General features: G+C 41.9%; 1 protein-coding gene across 1 annotated transcript in view; it reads left to right on the forward strand.

Annotated features, from left to right (window-relative positions):
* The window catches only part of ZEB1 (zinc finger E-box binding homeobox 1), a 105,389-nt gene extending 92,248 nt beyond the window's left edge, over positions 1-13,141 (forward strand). Inside the window, exons 5-9 of the mRNA XM_042888808.1 lie at positions 861-1,063; positions 4,094-4,199; positions 5,703-7,513; positions 8,820-9,000; positions 10,659-13,141. Coding sequence (XP_042744742.1) covers positions 861-1,063; positions 4,094-4,199; positions 5,703-7,513; positions 8,820-9,000; positions 10,659-11,224 — 2,867 coding nt within the window. The 3' untranslated portion in view covers positions 11,225-13,141. The remainder of the gene's footprint in view (positions 1-860; positions 1,064-4,093; positions 4,200-5,702; positions 7,514-8,819; positions 9,001-10,658) is intronic.
* Positions 13,142-25,187: the final 12,046 nt, after the last annotated feature.

Genomic DNA, 25,187 nt, shown 5'->3' on the forward strand with positions numbered 1-25,187 from the left:
CTATAAAGTAAGATGTTTTTTAAATCTCAGAAAAAAATATTTTCTAGCGTAGAATAAATTACTATATATGGGGGATAACTAAATGCTGATAAGAAAAAATAGAGTTAAAGCTTCATAAATGATGACTTCTGAGAAATATTCCTGTCAAATTAATATTCAGCTTCAATCTGATTTCACTTTTTGCTGGTACAGAAGTAACTTCACAGAAGCCAATAGAATAAATCCCATAGTTGTATTAGAATCATATTTATGGCATCACATCTGATATCTCTTCTTTCTGTCACTCATTTGCTTCTCCTGCATAACTATAAAGAGTATCAGCTGTGTTTCTGGTCTTCTTTCTCTTACAGTTTTGTGTTGAGAGACAAGTAAATCATTCTCTGCAGCCTAAAAATGTTGCTCATTCCTCAGAATCTTGAAATAGGGTGACCATTAAGTGTTGCAGTGCTAGACTTATTTTGTGAACATCATTTCAGGGTTGCCAGTGGTAGGGCTAACCAGGCCTACAGAGGTTGCTAGGTCTAAAACCACATGTTACAGTGGTCAGAGTACTTTCTCATCAGAGACATGTGCAGAGGCTCTGGTGCTGTGTGGGGACACAGGTGTGGTTTTGGGGAACATCACCGTGCTGACATCCTCCAGCACACGCTGGGACAGCTGCACCCTACTGCAGTCAGTAACACAATGCCTAAAGAAAAAATGTGAACAGTCGTTGTTCCTTTTCTAAGCCAGTCGGAGCTTTCCAGCAGCTGCACGCTATCTTACAGTCGTAAGTATGAATGTAAACTGTGTCTGTCGATGTTGGTTGAGTTCAGAGTTTACATCTTATTTAAATGCGCCATTTTCTCTCTGCTGTGCAGGAACACCCGATGCATTTTCCCAGCTGCTTACCTGCCCGTACTGTGATAGAGGGTACAAGCGCTTTACCTCTCTGAAGGAACACATTAAATACCGCCATGAAAAAAACGAGGATAACTTCAGTTGCTCCCTTTGCAGTTACACGTTTGCATACAGAACACAGCTGGACCGCCACATGACGTCGCACAAGTCGGGACGAGATCAGGTCAGTGGCAGTTGGCTGGAGGCCCAGCTGTCCTCTGCAGCAACGCTTGGTGTGTGAGCAGAGACCTACAGAGCATGCTGGACGTTCGTCTCAGAGTCCTGTGGCCTGAAGTGCCGATCCTGGAGCACTTAAACCCACTGTTGAAGTCAGAGTTCTTCCATAGCTAACAAAGGGTGTGATCTGAGTTCCTGCACTTCCATTCATCTAGGCAGTACGGTTTGGTCTGAATTTCAGTTTTCAGAAGTGCTAAAGATATTCTGAGCTTGTTTTCTGTGGTTCATTTGTTGACCTGAAGGCATGGTTCCTTGAAATGCCCATGATGAGTTAATCACCCCATTATTGCTGAGGTGCCTGAGGTTCCCCTCTCCCAGCTTTTCTGTTTTTCTTTTATCCCTAGGATTTCCCATCGCCCAACTCCAATTACATGCTTTCATAGCTTACCAGGGGGTGCTGAAGCTCAGCAAGCCAGGTGAAGCTCAATGAAACAGTCAGGAATTAGCCACGAAAACAGATACAGATTTTTTACCACCAAATTAGAAAGAGACTTGGAAACTCTCCCTTCTGAGGTCAGACTACAAAGATTGATACTCCTTTTAGCTGAAAGAGGAGGGAAATACACCAAGCCATGAACAGTGAAGAGAATGTACTTCTTGCAGCTCCAAAACAACAATATTTTCATTAAACTCAAAAACTCTGACATAAAATTAATGACAAAAAATGAGATGATCTTCTACATGTTGCATATTATTTACTGTTCTTTAAATTATCACTAATTCAAAGAATTTATCAGGGTTAAAAGTGCATTGTCCTTCATCCCCACATGAATACTTTCAGGAAACATTACAAGAAGTATGGGCAATGCTGCCCAAAGGTTTTGCTGTTCTGCTGGGCTTGGAATAACCTCACCAGCGTGTTCTGGCAGAGCTGCTCTGATTTATTTCCCGTGAACAATTCATTTCTGCCTTGTGCTCTTGCTGCCTTGGCTTCCACTTTAAAGGTGCTATCATCTTATATACAGCTGATATCTATGCCTATAAAATCTATGAATGCTTTTTGTAGGATCTAGTTGCTGTGAGCTGCAACATTTATTTTCAGTTTTTCTGACTAGAAACCTCAAAGCAGAAGAAAAGAGTAGTTGGGAGGAGGCTGGCTCCACTCAGAACCACCCAAAATTCAAACCCTATGTATGAGAGCATTAAAGAAAGAAACGAGAGTAATTTTGGTAGAGTACCAAAGGATTATGCAAGCAAAATACATCCCACACTGATACAGACCAAATATTCTATCCTGAGACAGTTACCTAACATGTGATTCTTCAAATGGTGCTGTGTATGCATGATTCCCTGATCATTTTTAATGACCAAGTGATTGTATCTTCCAATATATAGCATCTCCTAACTGAAGAATTAACTTCTTACTGATAATATAATTAGGTTAAATAGTTAAAGCAGGCAAAGGGGAAGTAAATAAGGAGTTGAGCAGAACTTGTGAAGAAAGTCACATGCATCCTGCTCAAATCCTTTATGCAAAAACAACGAGGTTTTATGAAAATACTCCACCAACCTGTGATTCCTATTTTCCATACCCATTCTTTGGTATGAAAAGGGTGGACTTCTGTCCAGAGTGTAGTAAATATTTGACACAGAGCTGTGTTAGTTACTACTTAATGCTGATGTTTCTTCTTTCTTTACTAAAAGAAACGCAGAGGATTGTTCTCTGAATGCAGAGGTTCATTCTGTAATGAACAGTTTCATGCAGTGCATTAAAGAATATATCACACATCTTAAATAGTTCTAGGAGGGGTGGAGCCTGTCTCCACCCATTCCGGCAGCACAGGAGAATTGCCTTCACCTGTGCTCCTCTGGCTGACTCATGGCTCGCCTCAGGTGATCAATCAGAGGTTCGGGCTGTGACTCAGCAGTTCCCATACAGGAAGGTTTAGATTAGATATTAGAAGGCAGTTTTTCACACAGAGGGTGGTGACGCACTGGAACAGGTTGCCCAAGGAGGTTGTGGATGCCCCATCCCTGGAGGCATTCAAGGCCAGGCTGGATGTGGCTCTGGGCAGCCTGGTCTGGTGGTTGGTGACCCTGCACATAGCAGGGGGTTGGAACTAGATGAACATTGTGCTCCTTTTCAACCCATGCCGTTCTGTGTCAGTAATTAAGTAACTCTAAGTTTTAGCACGCGTGCTATTTTTGTCATAAAAAGCACACATTAATAGATAATAAAGTTTGTAATAAAATTATATCTAGCATATACACGTCACGCATCTTTCTTCACTTCTGCTTTTTTGAATCTAGTATGGTGATAAAGCTAAATTAAGTGTCAAAGTTTAAAGAACTTGATAATAAATGCTCTCAAAAGGTGAAATATGACAGAAATAATTACAGAGCGTCAGTGCAAACAGTGAAGAACTGTAGTGCTGCATACTGAGGAACTCCATACTGTTATATATTTTAACTTAGGTTTTTATTTATTTTAAGAATTAATTGTGACTGAGCACCTTTGCTGTCACTGAGCCATCTTCTCTTGAGCAGTCCTGTGGCACCATTACGTAAAGTAATCCCAGGCCAAGTACTGCAAACACGTAAATGGAAAAATCAAGTCAACTGATTAAACTTTAAACAGACTTTTGTACGCTTTAATGTTTCTCTGTCTTTTGTGACATATTCTGTGGTTGGTGGGCTTGGGCTTTTGTTCGGTTTTTCTTTCACACATTCAATCTGTGTATATGTTGGAACTTACTCACATAGTGGGTCAGTGCAAGCTTCACCTGAAGTTAGGAGAAGGAGCGAATACTTTTTATTCCCTTTTACTGTACCAGGTTTATTCAGAAGATGCATATGGTTCAGTTTTAACCTGACTTCTGATTTATTTCTTTTTCATGCATAGCACATGCCAATTTCAGTCTCTTAAAATTGTGATTATTTTCAGTTTTGTATTACATTTCCTCTGTTACTGTGTGAAAATACAGGCTTTTTTTCCAGTATGCTGTTCATTGCAATAATTGCAAATTCTTTCTTGCAGAGACATGTGACGCAGTCCAGTGGTAATCGAAAATTCAAGTGCACTGAATGTGGAAAAGCTTTTAAATATAAACATCACCTAAAGGAGCACCTACGAATCCACAGTGGTAAATAAAACAGGCACTGAATTATGTACTAATGCTAGCATTCCTACTCTGTATAACTTTGATGCAATATCAGTCTTGTAAGTGTAAGTTTAAAGTAGGCTTTCCCTTGTCTTTCTCTAAGACTCTGTACCTACTGACTGCAGCCTTCAGCTGTGCACTGAAAGTATGTAGGATAACTCAAGAGGATTTACATTTGCAACTTGAGCCATGACATTTAAAGAAGCTTCACGTGTGGCAGAAGAAATGGGGCATCCTTCTGGTCTTTCTCGCTTGTCTGTTTTTTCTCAGCATTTGCAGACCACTTAGCTAGTTGTGAGCCTCTCTAGAAAACTTTAATTGATAGCAATCAGGATATAGCAACTATACTTCCCTACTGTGGCTGCTGTTTTCCCCAGTACATGATGATTAAAATAGCCTCAGGGCACAAATGTGAGATTGTCATACCCTGTTACAGCAGCTTCAATTTATAAATAATTGACTTATAATGTTATGTATTTATAAATATTATATAATAATAAGTGTGCTTCAATTTCTCTATCTGACCCAATTTTACTTACTAGCAGTAAGTCTGAAAACAAGGCGTTAGGCCATCTTTTTCTTTCTTACTGGTTGGTATCAGCCTTGATAATAGCAATTAAGTACACTTAGAAGCCCTTGCTCAGGAAACGTCATCTTCATTTCATTTCCGCAGAGCATGGCGTCTGCTCCTGTGCATGGGAAGGCTTTAGCCAACAGGCTTTTCAGTCTGATGCAGTCCAGCTGTTCTTTTTCCTTCTTTTCTTTCTTCTTCCTCTATAATCCAGATCCTGAAAAGTCACCTCTGTCTGTGGGTGTCACAATTGCATCATTGTGTGCATCTTCCCAACCATTTAACCTGGGGTACATCTCCGATGGCAAATGTTCATCTGTCTCATTCGTGTGTCTAGTTTCCCTTTACTTAAACTTTGCTTGTTTTTACTCAGCTGATGAGTGTTCTAGGAAGATATGGGTACATTGTACTTGAGTTTGATTCAATAAAATGTATATAATTATTTAATTATAATTTGCATTTATGCCATTTATAGTTTTTCTTTGGTTAAGCATATTCTGTTGTTTTTTTCTGAAGTGGTTTATGCTTCTTCTGACATTAGTAGTGTTACGACTGGAATGGAGTTTAATGAAATCTTCAAGTACCACACAGACTCATTTATGTGATATGTAGCCAGTTATGAGAAAGTACTGGAATGTGTCATGATCACATAGGTGCCATTCTGTATGTACTTCTGGGTCAGAGTGAAACTTACCACAGGACCCTGGGATCAGAGCTATAGATTATATAACTGCTCTTGGTCTTGAATTCAGCGTAAAGGACTTCTTTCCTTACGGGGAAAAATTACCCCGTTTCCTGAGGGGTAATTTTAATATATTCTTTTCTAGTTACTATTGTTTGATGAAGCTACATTGTAACTTAGCAAACTATTGCATATGTCTTTTTTTTTTTTTTTTTTTTTTTTAAATCTTTAGGAGAGAAGCCATATGAGTGCCCAAACTGCAAGAAACGTTTTTCCCATTCTGGTTCATACAGCTCACACATAAGCAGTAAGAAGTGCATTGGTTTGATGCCCGTGAATGGTCGCGCTCGGTCAGGGCTCAAGACGTCTCAGTGCTCCTCCCCTTCCCTTTCTGCATCGCCCGGTAGCCCAGCAAGACCACAGATACGACAAAAGATAGAAAATAAACCCTTGCAAGAGCAACTTCCTGTTAACCAAATTAAAACTGAACCTGTGGATTATGAATTCAAGCCCATAGTGGTTGCTTCAGGAATTAATTGTTCGACCCCGTTGCAGAATGGGGTTTTTAGTGGTGGTAGCCCATTGCAGGCAACCAGTTCTCCTCAGGGTGTGGTGCAAGCTGTTGTTCTGCCAACAGTGGGTCTGGTGTCCCCCATAAGCATCAACTTAAGTGACATTCAAAATGTACTTAAGGTGGCAGTGGATGGTAATGTAATAAGGCAAGTATTGGAAAACAATCACGCTAATCTTGCATCCAAAGAACAAGAAACAATCAGCAATGCATCTATACAACAAGCTGGCCATTCTCTCATTTCAGCTATCAGTCTTCCTTTGGTTGACCAAGATGGGACAACCAAAATTATCATCAACTACAGCTTGGAACAGCCAAGTCAACTTCAGGTTGTTCCCCAAAATCTAAAAAAAGAACATTCTGTTCCTACAAACAGTTGCAAAAATGAAAAGTTACCAGAAGATCTTACGGTGAAGTCTGAGAAAGATAAAAACTTTGAAGGAGAGAGCAATGATAGCACTTGTCTTCTTTGTGATGACTGTCCAGGAGATCTTAATGCACTTCAAGAATTAAAGCACTATGAAACAAAAAATCCTCCTCAGCTTCCTCAGTCCAGTGGAACAGAAGCTGAGAAGCCCAGCTCCCCTGCCCCATCAGAAACTGGGGAGAACAACTTATCTCCTGGTCAGCCCCCTTTAAAGAACCTTTTATCGCTCCTGAAGGCATATTATGCATTAAATGCACAACCAAGCGCAGAAGAGCTTTCAAAAATAGCCGATTCCGTAAACCTACCACTGGATGTGGTAAAAAAGTGGTTTGAAAAAATGCAAGCTGGACAAATTTCTGTGCAGTCTTCTGGACCATCTTCTCCCGAACAAGTTAAAATAAGCAGTCCCACAGATAATGAGGATCAAGCAGCAACTACAAATGAGAGTGAACCCCAGAACAGCACAAACAACTCACAAAATCCGGCCGATACAAGTAAATCTCAGACTTCATCAGGGGGATCAACTCAGAATGGTTCGCGCAGTAGCACGCCATCCCCATCACCACTAAACCTTTCTTCATCCAGAAATTCACAGGGTTATACGTACACAGCAGAGGGTGTACAAGAAGAGCCACAGATTGAACCTCTTGACCTTTCACTACCAAAGCAACATGGAGAACTGTTGGAAAGATCTACCATAACTAGTGTTTACCAGAACAGTGTTTATTCTGTCCAGGAAGAACCTTTGAACTTAACTTGCGCAAAAAAAGAACCACAAAAGGACAACAGTATTACAGACTCTGATCCTATTGTAAATGTAATCCCACCAAGTGCCAATCCCATAAATATTGCTATACCTACAGTCACTGCCCAGTTACCTACAATTGTTGCCATTGCTGACCAGAACAGTGTTCCATGCTTGAGAGCTCTTGCTGCCAATAAGCAAACCATTTTGATTCCCCAGGTGGCTTATACGTACTCTACTACAGTCAGTCCTGCAGTTCAGGAAACACCACCAAAACAGACCCAAGCCAACGGAAATCAGGTAACTGAAGTCTCTGTGTTCCTGTGCATTGTATATGATGAGTTCATGGTGTATCCTTACGAAATTTACAGAAAATTGTCAAAATAAATTACATAATATTTAGAGTGGTGAAGCGCTGGAACAAGCTGTTCAGAGAGGTTATGGATGCCCCATCTCTGGAGATGTTTGAGGCCAGGTTGGATGGAGACCTGGGCAGCCTGAGCTGCTGAGTAGGAATCCTGCCTGTGGCAGGGGGGCTGGAACTGGGTAATCTTTAAGATCCCTTCTAACCCAATCCATTCTGTGATTCTATGAGAAAATGTAAGCACAAACCTATCCTGAACATTATTCTTGTTTGTTAAGGGGTAATAGATGTCACCATTAACACCTCTGCAAAGCTGGTCAGCTCAAACAATGTAGGTCCAGACTGACATCAGCAATCTAGTTCTGTGCATGGACAAGTTAGTTCTAAATTCTACCATGCAGAAGGGTTTTCTGGAACATCAGTGCTCAATATTTTGAGGACAGCTTATTTCTCTGGATGAAAAACCAGTGTAAAGTCACAGTGTATATTTGTTGGTGGCTCCTTATCTCCCCTTTCCCAACATCCAGAAAATTAACTGTTTGTAAATTCTTGATACTGTCTTCACGCTGCTGTGCTTTCTTAGCTTGCAGAGTAGGTAATTTGTCCTACACCATAATGGCACTTTAAACAAAATTCAGAAGTATTTTCAACTGGACCTACGATGGGTATTCATTGTACTTTGTTCCTGTTCTGTTCTTCCCTGAGTTCCTCCAGACATGACATAACAAGACTCAGTCCTGCTGAGCATTACCTACACACATGGAGGCAGAGACATAGCAGAACAGAAGTGGATCGCATAAAGACTTAGCATTTCTAATTAAATCTTTAAAATTGTCTGTTCAGCATTTTATGCAGGCTTCTCTGCACCAGAAACTAAGAAACCTTGAAGATTTATGAGAATGCTTGTGTGTAAAAGTTTATGAGACGTGGTTTAGTGGGGAAATATTGGTGATAGCTGGATGGTTGGACTGGGTGATCTTGGAGGTTTTTTCCAACCTTGGTGATTCTGTGGATATGATTACAGTCGGCCCCACTGGGGATTGGGCATCTTTATGATGGCGGGGTCTACAGAGCAGATAGGTGCAGTGAAAGATTTCGACTATGTAAGTCTAAACAATTTTGTTTTTCCATTTACTGAATGGAATGGAAACAACTGTGCAGCTTCGGCTTATATTTTATGAATTGTGCTGCACCAGTGCTTTTTTTTTCTTGAACCCAACCTTCTTTGTGCTTTTTCTTAAGGATGAAAGGCAGGACACTAGCTCAGAAGGAGTATCGAATGTAGAAGATCAAAATGATTCTGATTCAACACCCCCAAAGAAAAAGATGAGAAAGACAGAAAATGGGATGTATGCATGTGATTTGTGTGACAAAATATTCCAGAAGAGCAGCTCGTTATTGAGACATAAGTATGAACACACAGGTATGTACTGGGAAATGCAGTTTCAGATTCTTTCCTTGTTGATACTGAGAAACTGATAAGCTCAACTGAAATTCAGTTCTCAGAAAGCGTTGTAAGAACAGAGGGAAGTATAATAATCCTTATTATCATCTGTGCCCAGCCTTGCTTAGAACCCATGCTTTATTTACTTATTTGACAGAACTGCAATTCCGTGTCTAAATTTGTAAGATCTAAACCCTAAATAGAAATACTGGGATTTTCTTCCATCTTGCTCATGGACGATCGTCTGTGTGCTACAATTTGCAATCAATGATTTATTATTTCTAATTTACCTTGCCTGGTTTTAAATAAAGAAAAATTGCAAATTATAAAAAAGGACCATGTCTATGTATGATACTTTACATTGAAAGCCAGTGTACTCAGCATGAAGGGTTCTCCAATTGAGCCATATTTTTAGTTATCTGAACTTACTAAACATTCACTGGACACAGAATGTAATCTCAAAGGAATATCATTTTGGCTTTGGTTTTTATTTCTGATTTTTCATAATTGTTCTTTTTAGTTCCAGTTCTGGTATCTTCAGTCTTTTTTTGAAAAGTGTTACCCTTCTATTTCTTCAGTGATCTCTTCAAAAATGTCTTTTCTTTTTGGTTAATTTTCTACATTATGTTTCTGCATATTAATGTTTTTATTTCATTTTACTCAAACATACAATTGAAAACATAAAAGGCTCCCCTTGGTCTTTACCATTTGTTTAAAACTCTTGACTTGTGTACATTAAGAATGTCTTCTATTTTCATACCTTCCTGCTCTGTGACTCTCTAATCCTCCTTTTCATAACACAGTTGTGCTTTCCATTCTGCTCTTAAGTGAAGTGCAGTGTTCAGAAATGCTGCTTGTTTGACACAGTGTGATGTGGAGCACGAGCAGCAAGCTGCTGTCTCATTGTCTGGGTCTTTTATGTCTGGGCGGAAGCTGAATGAGTTTGTTTTGCCTAACAACTTGGAGTGTTGGAATCAAGATAACATAGCTGGGTCCATGCTGTCTTTATAAGAGTTTCTAAACACAGCAGAGGGAAGGCAAATAGGAAAGGGGCAAGGAGAAAGCTGGAAAAAAAGAGCAGGAAGAGAAGTAGATGAAACAAAGCAGATTTTTCCAGTTGGTATACATGCCAATTGGCAGTTGGCAGTCAGGCACTCACCTGTCCCAGGCAAGATTTTGGAATGATTTTCCTTTGACCTGTGACATGGTACAAGGACTTGCGCATGAAAGCTAATGTGGAAGTTCATTGATTTTAAATTTCCATCAGTATAGAAGAGCAGAAATGGTTTTAAGTTTGAATAACTTTTATTGCAAGAAAAATGCCTCCTTTTCTAATCTATTTATATTCACTCTTGTTTTGTGCTCTGAGTTGCATCTGAGAATCTGTTTATCTCTTGATGTTCGTTTTTCATAAGAAAGTTACAAATTACATTCATAGCTTAGCAACGTGCCCTTGTACCTTGTATTCCTATGCAAGTAACCCAGGCTGACAATGCTGAGAGCAAACTGTTTAACACAGTTACTCACTGTTGATAATACATTCACCAACAGCATTTTATAATGAAAGCAGCAGCACAGATTTTTAAAATATTAACTTTAAGGAATCCTTCTGTGTGTGTGTGTGCTTTATTTTCTAGGTAAAAGACCTCATGAGTGTGGGATCTGTAAAAAAGCCTTCAAACACAAACACCATTTGATCGAACACATGCGACTGCATTCTGGGGAGAAACCCTACCAATGTGACAAATGCGGAAAGCGCTTCTCACACTCGGGGTCATACTCTCAACACATGAATCACCGCTACTCCTATTGCAAAAGAGAGGCGGAGGAGCGTGACAGCACGGAGCAGGAGGAGGTGGGACAGGAGGTGCTCAGCAGCGAGCATGCGGGTGCCAGGGCATCGCCATCGCAGATCGACTCTGATGAGAGAGAGAGTCTAACCAGGGAAGAAGAGGAAGACAGTGAAAAAGAGGAAGAGGAGGAGGAAGACAAGGAGGTAGAAGGACTTCAGGAAGAAAAAGAATGTAGAAAACTACAAGATGTAGAGGAGGAAGAAGAAGTAGAAGAAGAAGAAGAAGAAGAAGAGGAAGGGAAAAGTGAAGGTAACAAGAACGATGACGTTGTAAATCGAGCAAGCAATGCAGAACCAGAAGTTATACAGAGCAATGGGCAGGTGTCAGAAGAAAAAACAAATAAAGCTTAAATGATAGTTTTTTCTATATGAAAAAGAATAAATCGGTAATGAAGTTCGTTCTATATTATACATGCTTTTCATGGAAACACGGTAGCCTGCATACTGTGATTTCTGTTCACTACTGTGTAAAAAAATATATATATAAAAAAAAGAAAAAAGAAAAAAAAAAAAAGAAATCCAGGTGTGCCTGAACCTCAAACTTAGTAATTTTTCACACAGTTTTCAAAGTTAGGAACAAGTTTGTAACATGAAGCAGATTAGAAAAATACAGTGACTCTGGAAGCGAAGGTTTAACAGGTTGTAGGAAACCTGATTTATTAGACAAGCATCTGGCATTGTTTGTTTTATCAGTATTAATTTTCATTCTTACGTTGATTAATTTTTAAGCTGTACAATTGGGAGAGATTTATATGATTTTTTTTTTTTTAATGGCAAAACATTTCCTAAATCCGCTTCAGTATTTTATTATGTTTTTGAAATGTGAGAACTTCTGCACTACAGAATTCCCTTTTGCAGAAACCTCTAACAGTGCTTGGCTACCTTTGTAAATTCAACCTAGAAGGTAGCGGTTATAACATTAGATGTTGTAGTAGAGCATATTATCATTTAAAGTGTATTGTTAGCCTTAAGAAAGCAGATGATAGAAGAACTGAAGTTTCTTACTCACGTGGTTAAAAATGTAGTTGAAAAGATTGTTGTTGAGTTCTGATTGCAGGGACTGACAGTGTTAATACCGGTAAGGACAGCAAAGTCGTCAAAATCAGTGTTTGTAATTGTGCTTTGAGTATGTAGTAACAATATGAAGGATATGATATGAAGCTTTGTATCTCCTTTGGCCTTATGCAAGACCTGTGTGCTGTAAGTGCCATTTATCAGTATTACAAAGGCTCTCACCGGCCTTTCTCCAATGCGTGGCCTACAATAACTAGCATTTGTTGATTTGTATCAAACTTCTAATCTAATCATGGGGGAAAAAACACTCAGCCATCAGAGAAGTAAGAACACTGGTATCTTTCATTATTTAAGTATTTGGTGGTATTTTTGGTTAATACCTGACTTGCAGAATTTCTCTACGATAATTACAAGGGAAATTTTCTAATCTGCTTTATTGCTTTATCGGTTTACTTTAATTTCAGACACATACATGACATGTTATCTGGCTCATAAGTTTTTTCAAATGTTAGTTATTATGGACCCCATTTATTAACAATGTTAGCTGATTTTTACCTATCAGTATTATTTTATTTCTTTTAGTTTATAGATCTGTGCAACATTTTGTACTGTATGTCTCCAAACCTGGCAGTATTAATACCCTTCTTACTGACATATGTACCTTTTTAGTTTTAGAAAACTTTTATATTTATGTGTCTTATTTTTATATTTCTTTATTTATTACACAGTGTAGTGTATAATACTGTAGTTTGTATTAATACAATAATATATTTTAGTATGAAAATTTGGAAAGTTGATAAGATTTAAAGTAGAGATGCAATCGGTTCTCTTGCATTGAGATTTGATTTAACAGTGTTATGTTAACATTTATACTTGCCTTGGACTGTAGAACAGATGAATTAAAATGGGAATGTATTAATTTTACAATTGCAATCAATTCATTTTACCTTTACCCAGTTTTTAATATAAAGCTCTTAAATTTTGAAATTCACTGTGTGACTAATAGCATGATGCTCTGCAGTTTTATTAAGAGATTAGCCTAACCATAAAACTCTCATTTCCTTAGTAAGCCAAATTAGAATAATCTTATAAACAGTGTTGGGAACAACGTTTAACATTTTTGTGCCAATTTGTTCCTGTATTCATGTATGTATGTTACAAATCTGAAACTTCATTTTTAAGTTCCTTGTTACATCATGGTCATTTTCTAGTTTTTTACCAGACTCCCCATCTCACAATAAAATGCGTCAACAAGTCTGACTTATGTCATTATTCCACTAACTCCACACGATTGCTTTAAGTATCCCTACCCCGTCACTGGGACACGGGCTGTTTCAGCACAGCTGCTCCGTTTTGGTTGTCTGCAAGGAGCGTGCAAGGAAGGGAATGTTTGACTCTGTGCAGGGAAAAGCATTGCTGCATTACTTTGTCCATTCCTCAAACTGAAGTAGAAAAACACAAGCTTTTAAAACGAGCCATATGTTTCTGTGATTTTTTTCCTCCTTAATCTGTATAATACATGTTTTAATGCTTTATTTAAACAAGACTGCTTTGAAATGACATAGGCCTGTGGCTGTTTTCTTGATGTAGCAATAAGCCAGTGAAAAAGCTGCTGGTGTGTACCGCTGCGGACCGCTCTGAACGTATGGCACCAACATTACACAAGTGACTTCTGTCACCTAAGTATGAAGATTTGAACGTTGTCCTATATCTTCATTTGTACAGCATTTTGCAGTCATAGCAAAGTTGAGGGCGTTATTTAAGCAAATTCCTGCTCATTAATGATTCCTAAAAGGGGATTTCAGTTGTTGAATTTTTTACACAAACGTTGTATCAATTATTTAATATTCACATGTCTAACTTCTGAATAGTTTGCAGTCTTACTATCTCAGCATTGATACATATGAAAGAGTATTCATTTCAGTGTATTTTTTCTGTACAGTGTGCCAAATATTGCACTTTTCAGTGGCGTAAGCTCCTGGCTCAGCAGTATCTCATTCAGATCAACATAAGAAAGATGTTTTGAAAAGTTTCCATTTGTATTGCATCAACACAAATTGTATTGCCTTGTAATTATTATTGCCTTGTAATTATTACAACAGAAATGAATTGGGCGGTCCGGGATTTCTTGCAGGTCCAGCGGGCTCAGCTATCAGTAATGGAATGCACCTTTGTAAACATATGTTAAGATGGAGATTTTCAGCTAATTCGCGATTCGAGAGCACGTTACTCGTCTGTTGCAATAAATCCAGTGAGACATTTGCTGAAAATGGAATGCAAAGAACATTTGTGCTGTCTTTAGTAATAGAGCAGAGAGTTGAGTAAATCTGAGGTTGCTTGTGAAGGCTGCACATGAAGGGCCTCCTGCGGCTCTGAGTTCCAGAGCCTTAAATGATGCAAGAGAAAACTGCTTGGGGAGAGAATGAAAGCCGAGCAGTGCCACTGGTTTGAGCTTTTTGGAGAACAGCATTGAATTACAAGTAATCAGATGAATTAAAGCATAGCAAAAAAGAAATCAAGAAGTTGTGTTAGTCAGTCTAGTCCCAAAGTGCCCGTGTGTTTCAATCAGTATTTTAAAGTACAAAAGGATGGGCCATAGAGTATCAGCCCACAGTGTGACAGTTATCCTAAAAAGCAGTATTCTATGGGAGTGCTGAGTAAAAAGTGCTTAAATGGGCAGTGAAGTGTTGTGCTCACACTCTAACACAACTTTCAGAGGAAACCCACAGTCCCTGCACTGGACTGAGATGGGACTCAGTGCTGCTATTTGTACTGGCAAAGTGTGCTGAGGGCAGTGCCCACAACGCACAGCAGCCACATGAAGGCAAAGCTTTCACAAGAGAGAAAATTGGGCTACCAAGACAGAATGCCACGGCAGGGACTTTTCTCATCAAAGCATCAAGATCAGGTATTCACGCTCAGAACCAGCACAGAATTCTGTGGTGTAGAGATGGCCATAGAGGAAATACCTTCAGGAATACAGAAGACCATGAGAGGTTAAGGTAATGGTGTGTAGATGAGAGAAGTACCTTTTGTTCGAGGAGGAAGGAGTGAGGATAGTGGATGGCCTTCAAATGGCGAAGGAGAAAGGGAAGAGCTGACTATATGCTGACCTGAGCTTGTGTTTTTGATTTGGTTTCTAACAATTAGTAAACCTGCACAGGATTCTTTGTTTGGAGGGAGATTTTGTTGTGTGTTTTGCTTTTGCTATTCACACTCTGATACATACATTCACTTTTTTCCTCAACATAATGACTTCTTTGATTTTCACCATTGAAGTCTGCAATGCAAGAAGTTTCAGTATTAGAATATCTATCCTTTGGGGTTGCATCTTATCATTTATTCTTCATGTTTCCCATGGGTGATTGATCTCATTCACTCGGTTTGAAAATGAATACAACAGGGTTATGATGATGGAAATAACACTTGAATGTGAACAAATATTTACTGCTTCCACTTTACTCCTCTGCTCCTTCATGATGTCTGTCACAGTCTTCTTTATTGTGCTTATTAGATCTCTCCTAGAGATTGTATAGATGTTGTCTCTGGGGGAAACAATGCATTATGATATATCTCATCATTTCACCAAAAATGACCTCTAAAACTGTGATTAGAAACTGAACTTGCAGCTGGGATTCTACAAGAAATGCGCTGACACAAGGAGCCCTTGGCAGCAAGGTTTGTTCTCAGCATGCTGTAGCATGCCGACTGTGGGTCAGGTGGTGGTCACCTACACCTCGGTAAGGTTCTCCAAGATTTGAGATCCCCCAGGAGCTCTTTAAAGATGATGACAGCAGGATATTATACATATATATATATATAAAATAAATGAAGTCAGTACTCCAACAACGCCATTATGGACTTTTCCTGGTGAATCTTAACTTCTGATTCAGCTCTTAGACTTCAACCTTTCTGTAATGTCCTTGTCTTCTCATCTTTGTGTCAGCTGGGATTTGTATTATAATTACGAGCTTTTCATCACATGTTAATTCAGGAATTAAAGGGATAAATGAGTTAAATCCTTTAAAAATGAAATAATTCTACAGTGATTTTGTGTCATTCCCCAGGAGTTGCTGTGCCTCTGTTAACCGGAAAGCTGCTTGCTTGTGCCATGCCCTGACTCATGGGCAGGCCCCCTGTGATGGGTGGTGGTATCCCTGACACCCTTGAATTCAGTGACACTGTGTCCATGTTTGGCTGATGAAGTATTTCCTTGAGGTTTAACTGCATGCAAGTTATTGTGGAGGGATAGAGGGAACAACTTGCTCATTTGGCATGCAAGAATGAAATCTGTTGGGTCAGATTCTTCAAGAAATAAACTCACTGGAAATTCCTGCAAAATTTTGAAAGTTAAGGTGGCTTCAAATAGCTTTGAGAATCACACTTCTATACACAAAAGGAAACTTAGATTATTATTTTTTTTCCACCCTCTCAATCAGATTAGCCCAATTATGGCAAAATGTTGATGAGGACAGCAGTCCTTAATTCCTTTTGCTGAGGATGAGTGTTGTGCCACATTGGTCTCATCAAAGCAGAAGCTGACCTGCTGCCTCACTGTGCAAGCTTCAGAGTCCCTGTGAGGTGGGTGAGGGGGAGGAAGGATGCACCCCAGTGGCTTGGGCCACACTGCACCTCCCTGCTCCCTGCTGGTGAGGGTTACAGCCTGAGCAGGTCAAACAATCTCAGCTGTGGTTGAGGAGACAACAAAGCTTTCAATCAAGACAAGCTGACCTTGAGGTAAACTCTTTTTCAGACAACTCCAAGGAGTTCCTTCAGTAAGCACTGGCTGCCATGCTTTGGAGGAGCTGCCATCTCCTGTTAGGTGGGCCTGCAGAGCAGCCACCCCTCGGTCTGTGCATTACAAATTCCTGAAACGGTGGCTTGTGTGCTTCAAAACATAGCATTGCCTTTTTATTTTATTTCTTTCCCTTTGTACCAGGCATTTTGATCTCCAGGGCAATGTAATGTGTCGAGTGCTTTTAAAATGTCCTGCAGCTTAGTGAGGGCACTCCATAAACCAAGGAGCAAGCAATTCTAGCATATGTACTCGTGATAAGTGTTAGTTATTTTATTCCAGTGCTTATTGTAAGGCCAACTTTCCCAGCTTAGGAAAACACAGAGCACTGATGATGAATGATGCTAAGAGCTTGCACAAGGCTATTTGGGCATGTTTAGGAGCAGCACTGGGTCTTGAAACTGACCAAGCCTTCAGCCTTAGCATGCAGTTTTTTTCAGCAGTATTATGGTAAGTGCATCATTTTTGTGATTTTTTTGTGGCACAATGCAGCTCACCCTCTGGAGCTATACTGAAGCTTATCCTGTTACAATACCATCATGAGGCGGTTCTGCTCAAGCAGCAGAGGCTCTGGTTTTATATATCATAAGAGAGTTTGACACAGGGCCATCAGATGCCAAAAACATACTGGTAGGACACCTGGCTAGATAGTTGGCTGCCACCATCAATTCCCTTCTAGAAGTGCTTAAAGAAAGCTCTGTTGCTCCCTCCGTGAGCCGACGGGAGATTGCTGTGAGAAGCAAAGTGGTGAGCGTGCTGTCAGGCTGTGGGTAGCTCCAGCTCTACCACTGACTCTTAAAGAGGGGAAAGAACAGAAGTGCTGCTGATTCTCCGCATGCTCCTGCTGGCCCAACACATCCTCTCATCCCTCACGGTTTTTTCCTGAAGGTTAAATGTCAGGTATGCATTGTCTGGGTCCTGGTGACTCCCAACCAGCTGTGGGTGAGGGTGAGAGAGAGGGAAATTCCTATTTTAATGTACCTTAGTAGAGCAGTTCATCTAGTTCCTAGCTGTATCCTGATCCTTTCTGCCCGAGAGCAGCACTGCTTTGCTTGCCCGTGTGCTTCAGTGAAATCTGAACCTGTTCAGCTCACTGTATCTGAAACTAATTGAAAATAGCTGGAGAATCTGATGCCAAAAAGTGCAGATATTTCATGACCAGAACCACGTACAGGTCAAGGACCATTTATGTTTCTGGTTTTTTAAGCTGTTTATTGAAAAGTGCTGCTCATGTCCATCCTCTGCTCCTTCTGCTCCCAACATTTCTATGCAGCTTTTGTCCTGTAGGCCCATTGCACCCAGCTGCTTATGTACCCTTTGGCACTGTCGGAGATAAATCAGGTTACACACGTGGAGCAGTCATGCTCCAGTGCAGAGCTCTGCTGCTGGGAAGGAGCTCCTTGACAGCTCCCAGACAGGAGGCAGCTCAACTTTGTTGTCACAGCAGAACTGGCTTTTGCAGTCATCTAATTGAACATAGCATAATCCTACACTTCCTTCTAATCACAAATTTTAATCTCCTGTGGGATTTCTGATGTTTAATACCTTCATCTTTCGCATATAAATCTTACTTGTAATTCAACTAAATGAACACCTTCCATAGCTTCCAATATTCATTCTGCTCACCTTGCTGGCCAGCCTCATTCAGAGGTGTGATGTTATCTGTGTTGGAGTTTCTGAGTGCGTGCAGGTGCCCAGCTCTTCTTGCAGAAAGCAGTATGTGTTCCCCTACAATGGCACTCTGGGGGGAGTACCTGCAGCTGAGGGAGATGCTCTACTGAACCACCAACTGGCAAGGCTGAAAAAATACGGCATAACCTCTTGGGTGCTCTGAATCTGTAATAATGATGTATTCATTCGTTTTTTTTTAAAAAAGGGCAGTAATAAATTGTGTCCTTCAGAAATACTGCTCCCTTGCTATCTGTACCTTGTAAGCATGTACCTTGGTGCTGGTCTCAATCTCCAATCAAATGGGATTTGTGAACCTGTGTTCTGTGCTCCTTTCTCTCATCACACAGTTTGTGGCCATGACTATTTCCAGGCCAAAACTGACAGAAAAGGTTCCGTGTTGAAGATGAGTCCTTGGATGACTTGTGAATATTGGCCACCTTGGGAAGAGGACCAAATGGGCACCATCTCTGGGCATGGGCAGATAATAACGTTCAATACTTGCTATCCTCTGTGCATTCTGACCCACCTGCAGCATGCTGCTTGAGTGATGTGTGACAGATGTGGCTCTGAGCAGCCTGGTCTGGTGGTTGGCAACCCTGCGCACAGCAGGGGAGTTGAAACTAGACAATCATTATGGTCCTTTTCAACCCAGGCGATTCTATGATTCTATGAAAAATGATTCCAACTACAGTGTCAGGCCACCATTCACCAGGGCCATTGCCAGCAGGACTGGCACCTCACCTCCGTCACAGGCTGAGGATAAGATTTATTCATTCACTAACCAGCCAAACAAATATGTATGGAATTCTGACGTGCAAAGTAGAAATGACCCAACAACAGCCTTTGTCATCCAGGAGGGCCAGAACAGAGCACTCTGATTTTGAACCTTTTTGTGTAGATAGGAAAGCTGAGTGTAATTTTCGCATTCCCCTGCTGAGTATTGCAACATGGGCCTATTCTATCCTGTTATCCCCTCATCAGTGTGCAGCTCAGCCCAAGCACTGTCTGTGGGGGTAAGCTTGTTTCACTGTGTTCCCAGATGATGCAGGTGAAGAGGGCTCTGGCACTGGGCTCTGTGGATAAGCCATCATGTCGGTACTGGTTGGCTCCTAGGGATGTCCAGCAGCCGATGTTTAATTCTCCTGAGGACTGTATTTCCAAGCACTGGATCTGCAATTAACAACCAGTTGCAGTCAGTGTTAACAAGCACTGCAGCAGGGGAGAACACAGCTTTGGCTGTGCAAGGGAAAGCAGCTCAGGCAGTGACACTGCGTGTGTGCTGGGCTGCAGCCTGAGCTTCTCAGGACATTGCTGCCCCGGGGAAGGCCATGGTCCCATTTGTGGATCTAGCCAAAATGCTCTGTAAAGCTGTTCTATACTTAACTGGAAAGAATCATTGACTTCTGCTTGCCTTTTATTCTGTTCTCCCAAACTGTTCTCTGCCTCATTTTAAAGCTGGTTTGACAAAACACTCTGTGGCATTAACAGCTCACAGGTAAATCACAAGCCTCATTCTCTGCTCTTAGTTCTGCACCACCACCATCTGTTGCTCTGACACTGGTGCAGTGTGACCAGTGTCTTTGTTCCCTCTATGTGTGGCTGAGTGGATTTTCATCTACTGCAAAAAGTTTCTTCATCGTTGATTTTGTAACCCAAGCAGGTCATTTTGGTCTGGAGCTAAGAGCCACTCCTCTGCTGGTTAACTGAAGGCAGTGCTTCCCCACTCCTACTTTATGTGGTGCTCTGCATGCTGCTGTTTTGGCAGGAATTATGAGCAAGAGGAGGTGAATTGCAGGCATTGTCCTCTGGTTTTACTTCACAGTGTTTCTGTGTGTGCAGGTGAGGTACAAGAGTGAAGTCAAGGGCATGTATTTAAGATTATACTAACAGACAAACATGAGTAAGAACAGGGCAGCCTGCTGGCAGCACAATGCTCTGTATCAGGACTGTCTGCAAATCCATCTGGCTGCTTTAGCCCAGGCTGAGTGACTGTCAGAGCTAGAAAAAGCCCTTTGGCCCATTGCATCCCCTCTGCTTTACTTTCAAGTTGTTACAAGAGCAGAGGCTGCAATTAGCTTTGTTAATCACTTAGCATATTAAAATGAGAATAGGTTTGTTTTCCCTTGCTTACAGAGCCACCAGCAGCAGAACAGCATAATGTGAGGTGATGGATTCAGTACAACAAAGGACTCGGAGACTTGACCCTGGACTAAAATCCGAGGATCTTTGCTGGGAGAGCCCCCTGCAGTGCAGAGGCACAGTTGGGTGCAGCAGAAGAGATGCCAGCACTGCCTTGGCTCAAGGGGGTGCTTGCAGGCATCTGCCCACGCATGCTCCAAAGCACATCTTTCTCCCTGGGAGTCTTGTTGTTTTTTTTCCCAGACCTGCTGACCCCTCTGCTGCCCGCATCCAAAAGGCAAAGTTATTTGTGTCCGGAGGAGAAAACCCACACTGCATTAAAACTACCCATCCTGTCATATGGTGAAAACTGAAAACCCAGTAGAAACAGCCTTTTTAGGGCAGGGCTGTTGTGCTCCCTTTTCTTTCCTTGGCAAAGTTTTGTCTCTCTAGGCACCAATTGAGAGCTTGGGTAAGAGGAGAGGATGAGGAATGTATATGCAAGCATTGCACCACTGGGGACCTTCCTCTGATCCCGTGGGCAGAGCAGTCCCTTGGTGGAGGTGTCCCTTGTACTCTGCCCCAAGGACCAGATGACAGATGTTCATAGACCACACTGCAGCAGGAGATGACAAGAACCAGAGCTGCGCCACAAAGCAGAATTATGAAGCAGGCCCTGTAACCATACTGTCTTAAAGTAACACACGTTGCTGCTGTCTGCTGTATTACCTGGGCAAACAAAATAAATAAAAGCCAGCGCACTCCACGAAGGAAACCACCACATCTCTGTGTCAGCTGGATTGCAGATGAACACCAAAACAGGCAGGAAGGATGCTCTAGGATGAACAGAGGCTTTTGAGTGGGCAGCCCTGAAAAAGTTCGCTCCCTATAATCATGGCTTTCTCACGACTTAAACTAAGCATTCATGCCTTACTTGTCCCTTGTTTTAAAAGCAGGGGACTGCGAGGTGGCTGTCTTCTACTTAATTGCAATAATAATGGAGAGAGGCAAAAATCCTGGATCAGAAACACCACATTCAAGGGTGAAAAAATAGAAATGTCTCTGCAGCAGGAAAAGTCTTTGTTCCAGCTTCCCTGTCTACAGAGGAAGGATAAATATAAATCACCATCCACAGGCCACAGGCCTGGATTTCAGTACTGCATGGTCAGTGAAGCACATGGGCTGTGGGACAACAGATCTCTTACGCTGCAGGTGGGGATACAGCATCACCTGTGGTGCCACGGTCACCTAGCACCCAGCTAACAGATGCCCTATGCAATGCTGGCTTTCCTGTAGTCACTGCCCTTTGAGGAGATGTGTGAGGAGGGTGTTAATGGAGTGTTCTTAGTACTATGTGAGTAGAGGAAAATCATTCCTTTTCTTCCAAAGGCAGCAGCTACCACGGCTCCTTCCTTTTCTACAAAAGTGGGCAGCACGTTGGCTCTATCTGGTCTCTCAGGTCAGCACCAAGGCAGAGACCATGTGAGTGGAAAAAGGCTGCTGTAAACCCTGTTATCTCTGTGCAAGGAGGGGTGGGAGGCCAACCAGGGAGAGGTACAGCATGGGGACATTTGCAGGCTCACTGCCAGGCTCTGGTGGCCACCTACAATGGTTTCCCTAGAATTTGCTCATGCTGTCTGCATGTGAGATAGGAAGAGAACATTCTGCCATTTTACTCTCCAAAATATAGTCTTTATTCCTGCTTATTAGTGCAATTAGCTCAATATTTATTTGCAGAAGTAAAAAGCTCACTTCAATTTGAAGTGTTATGAGATAAAACATCATAAAGAATTAACTTTAATATGTACTTCATATGCCTGTATGCACGCAGACTGCGGCCCTGGAAGGCTTTTGTGCTTCGTAACTAACCTTTTTGAGAAGCAATGAGCTAAAGAGAAAAATTACAGCAGATAAAACTGGAGGCAGTCATACTTCAACATTATTTAAGCTTGTTGTGCAATACATCAGGGTAATGCCGCTGGTCACAAAGCAGCAGTTATTTACCTTCCTTTCACAGACAAAAATCTCTCCTGGAATCAACCTGATATTTCTCTTTTTTCTTCCAGTGTTTCCCAGTGAGTCACTGCTGGACAACTTGTTCCAGAGGCAGGAAACTGCATCTGAGAGTGATGGAGCACCCTTGTGATCGCCTCGGCAAACGAGCGTCACGCTCTTTGTGCAGCTGTTTCCTTAACTGATTCATGAAGAAAAATTCTCAGTCCTTGCAGCCTTTTGCTCCTCAGTGCCGGCAGTTGCAATTTTGCTCCGTGAAGACCTTTGCCACTGGAGTAACATGCTTGCTAGAGGAGCTACCACATCGACCTCCGCCTGCTGGCGCAGGATGGCCTCAGGGCATCCATGCTGGGCACCCATTCCAGGGCAGTCATGCTGGGGGCTGGACACCATCCCTTGCATCCAGCACTGGGTGTTGTCACACTCATCAAGTTGTATTTCCTTACCCTTTTTCCAGGAGGGAGACAAAATACAGCAGTCCACACACATTTGTTGTGTGATGACTACGGAGACCCAAATGAGAATAAACTTTCCTGAAATCTTGCACAAGAAACTGAGACAAAGGTTAGCTGAGATTCTGGAAGTTGCCCACGTTGCCTTGTAGATCACTGCCAGTGTCTACATCTGTGCACCATATGAGTAAGTGAGAAAGTGTCTTTGAGAAGGGTGTAATGTTGGTCTTGAGTCAATAATGGATCAAGTCCAAGGTACTGAAGCATCTGCTATATATTTCAGCATTTTATTTCTTACACTTGTAAGGATATTCAAGTAGGTGAGCACATACACCTAAAGGACTGCGTTCAAAAGAGAAGCTCAGATGTGGTCAGCACCAGCCAAAATACTGGCTATTCCAGGAGGCACTTTGGACTGTCCTTCAGATAACATGTCAGCATTGAAATCAAATGATCACCACATGTGGGTCTATAAAGCTGCTAAATTAGCTGTGCAGAGAGCAGCTCTGCAACAGTTATTGCTGGATGGTTAAGTGCCAGTGCAGGTGAATTAAATTATTATTGGCTCCAAGCACGACTCCGTATGCTGTTAATTCATTACCTGCAGATGAATTGCCAGCAGTAGTGCAAATGTCTTTCTCATCTCAGGGAATATCACCAAAAAAGAGGTGATCCATCAGTGGATCATCAGCAGAGAGGCCCATAGGCCATCTTGGATGTGGGATCACATGAGTAGTCAGGTTTGGAAAGCAAATGCTTCAACCCTGTATGATGTGTTCAGTCCAAATGAGAGGAGAAACTACAGTCTGTTACTCTATGTGACGTGGAAGGAAATGAATCTAAGCCACAGCCATTCCTTCCTCTTCTCCTCTACACTCCTACTGACCTGAAGAGAGGAGCTTCCTTTTCTTGCTTATGCAATGTAATTGCTGTGCCCTGGGGAAGGGCAAGATGCCTCTTTGTGCTGGGCTCTCTTCAGAGCAGCACCAGTGGAAGGCAATCGTGATGCTGGCAGTGCTCTCTCCATCCCTGAAGAGTTAACTAATTTTGTTCCCCTATTGTTGCTCAGCTGGGCTTTCCCCAGGACTCACGGTGGGGCAGGGCTTGTTGTGCTCTGAAAAGAGTTTGCTTCCTGGTAACAGAGCCGTCCATTAGCTCTCATAGCTGTTGTGCTTGAACTGAAAGCTCTGTGCTCTAAAGCCCAGCAGGAGGAGATAATTAGCACTAGATTGCGTATTCTGGGCAATATCCATCCACTTCTGCCAAGACTACACAAGGCCCTCGAGTACAGTGGAAATATATGTGGGGTGGATGCTTTTTGCATAAATGTGGAAGGAAGTGTGCGTGATTGCACTCTTGGTCAGCACGACACAGAAACAGGATCTGAGCTCAAAGCGATTTTGTGCCAGCTCCATGCTACGGGTAGGCAAAGGGCTTGGGAGCAATGGATGCAGCATGGGAAAGGCATGCAGGGCCTGCAGGATATGTGCATGCAGCAGTCTGCTGGGGTAATAGCCCCATCACAGCCCTTGTTCTACCTTCCCTGGCTTTCCTACTGTCAGCCCTGCTATGCACCACATTCCATCTGGGCTTTGCACAAGTGTGTTTGCGAGTGCTCCAGGCTTTGTGTTGGGAGGCTCTGTACCCCTGCTATGAGTGATTTAACAAACTCAATGCTGTTCCAAAGTTTCTTTTACTGCTTAGACAGTGGGCAGAATTCAGCTGCTTGAGTGCAAACTAGTTACCATTTCTCCTAGTAACTACCATCATGTGGGTGCAGAAATGTGTGTGCCTTTTGTATGCCCTATGTCCTGCCTGCAAGCCCCAGTTGATGCGCCACTGGAGATGTTCACACTGGAAATATCTCAAGCCCTATTTGTCCAGTTGGGGTTTCCTGAAGCAAGAAGCCATTAGTTGTCCTGATGCATACTGAAGACACCCAATCCACCAGCATTTTGTCTCAGGCTGCATCTTCAAAACCTTTTGCCTTTCAGATGATCTCCTTTTGATCTCATCCAGCCTCCATCTTCCTTACAGTGGTGCCTCAAACAGGACACTGGACTCCAGCTGAGACCACACTGGCGCCAAGTAGAGCACAGTCATTTCTTGTGTCGCACATAAACCACTCTTGCAGGTGTGTTCCAGGATAATGTTTTCTTTTTCCTCAGTTGTGGACACAGCATACCAGGGACTCCCACAGTTTCTGGATCTCTGCAGGCTGTGGGTCCACCTCTGTCCACTGCTGCCTGGC

Source organism: Lagopus leucura, unplaced genomic scaffold (genome assembly GCF_019238085.1).
Source record: "Lagopus leucura isolate 7727_CA_CO unplaced genomic scaffold, USGS_WTPT01 Super-Scaffold_100157, whole genome shotgun sequence".
NCBI lineage: Eukaryota > Metazoa > Chordata > Aves > Galliformes > Phasianidae > Lagopus > Lagopus leucura.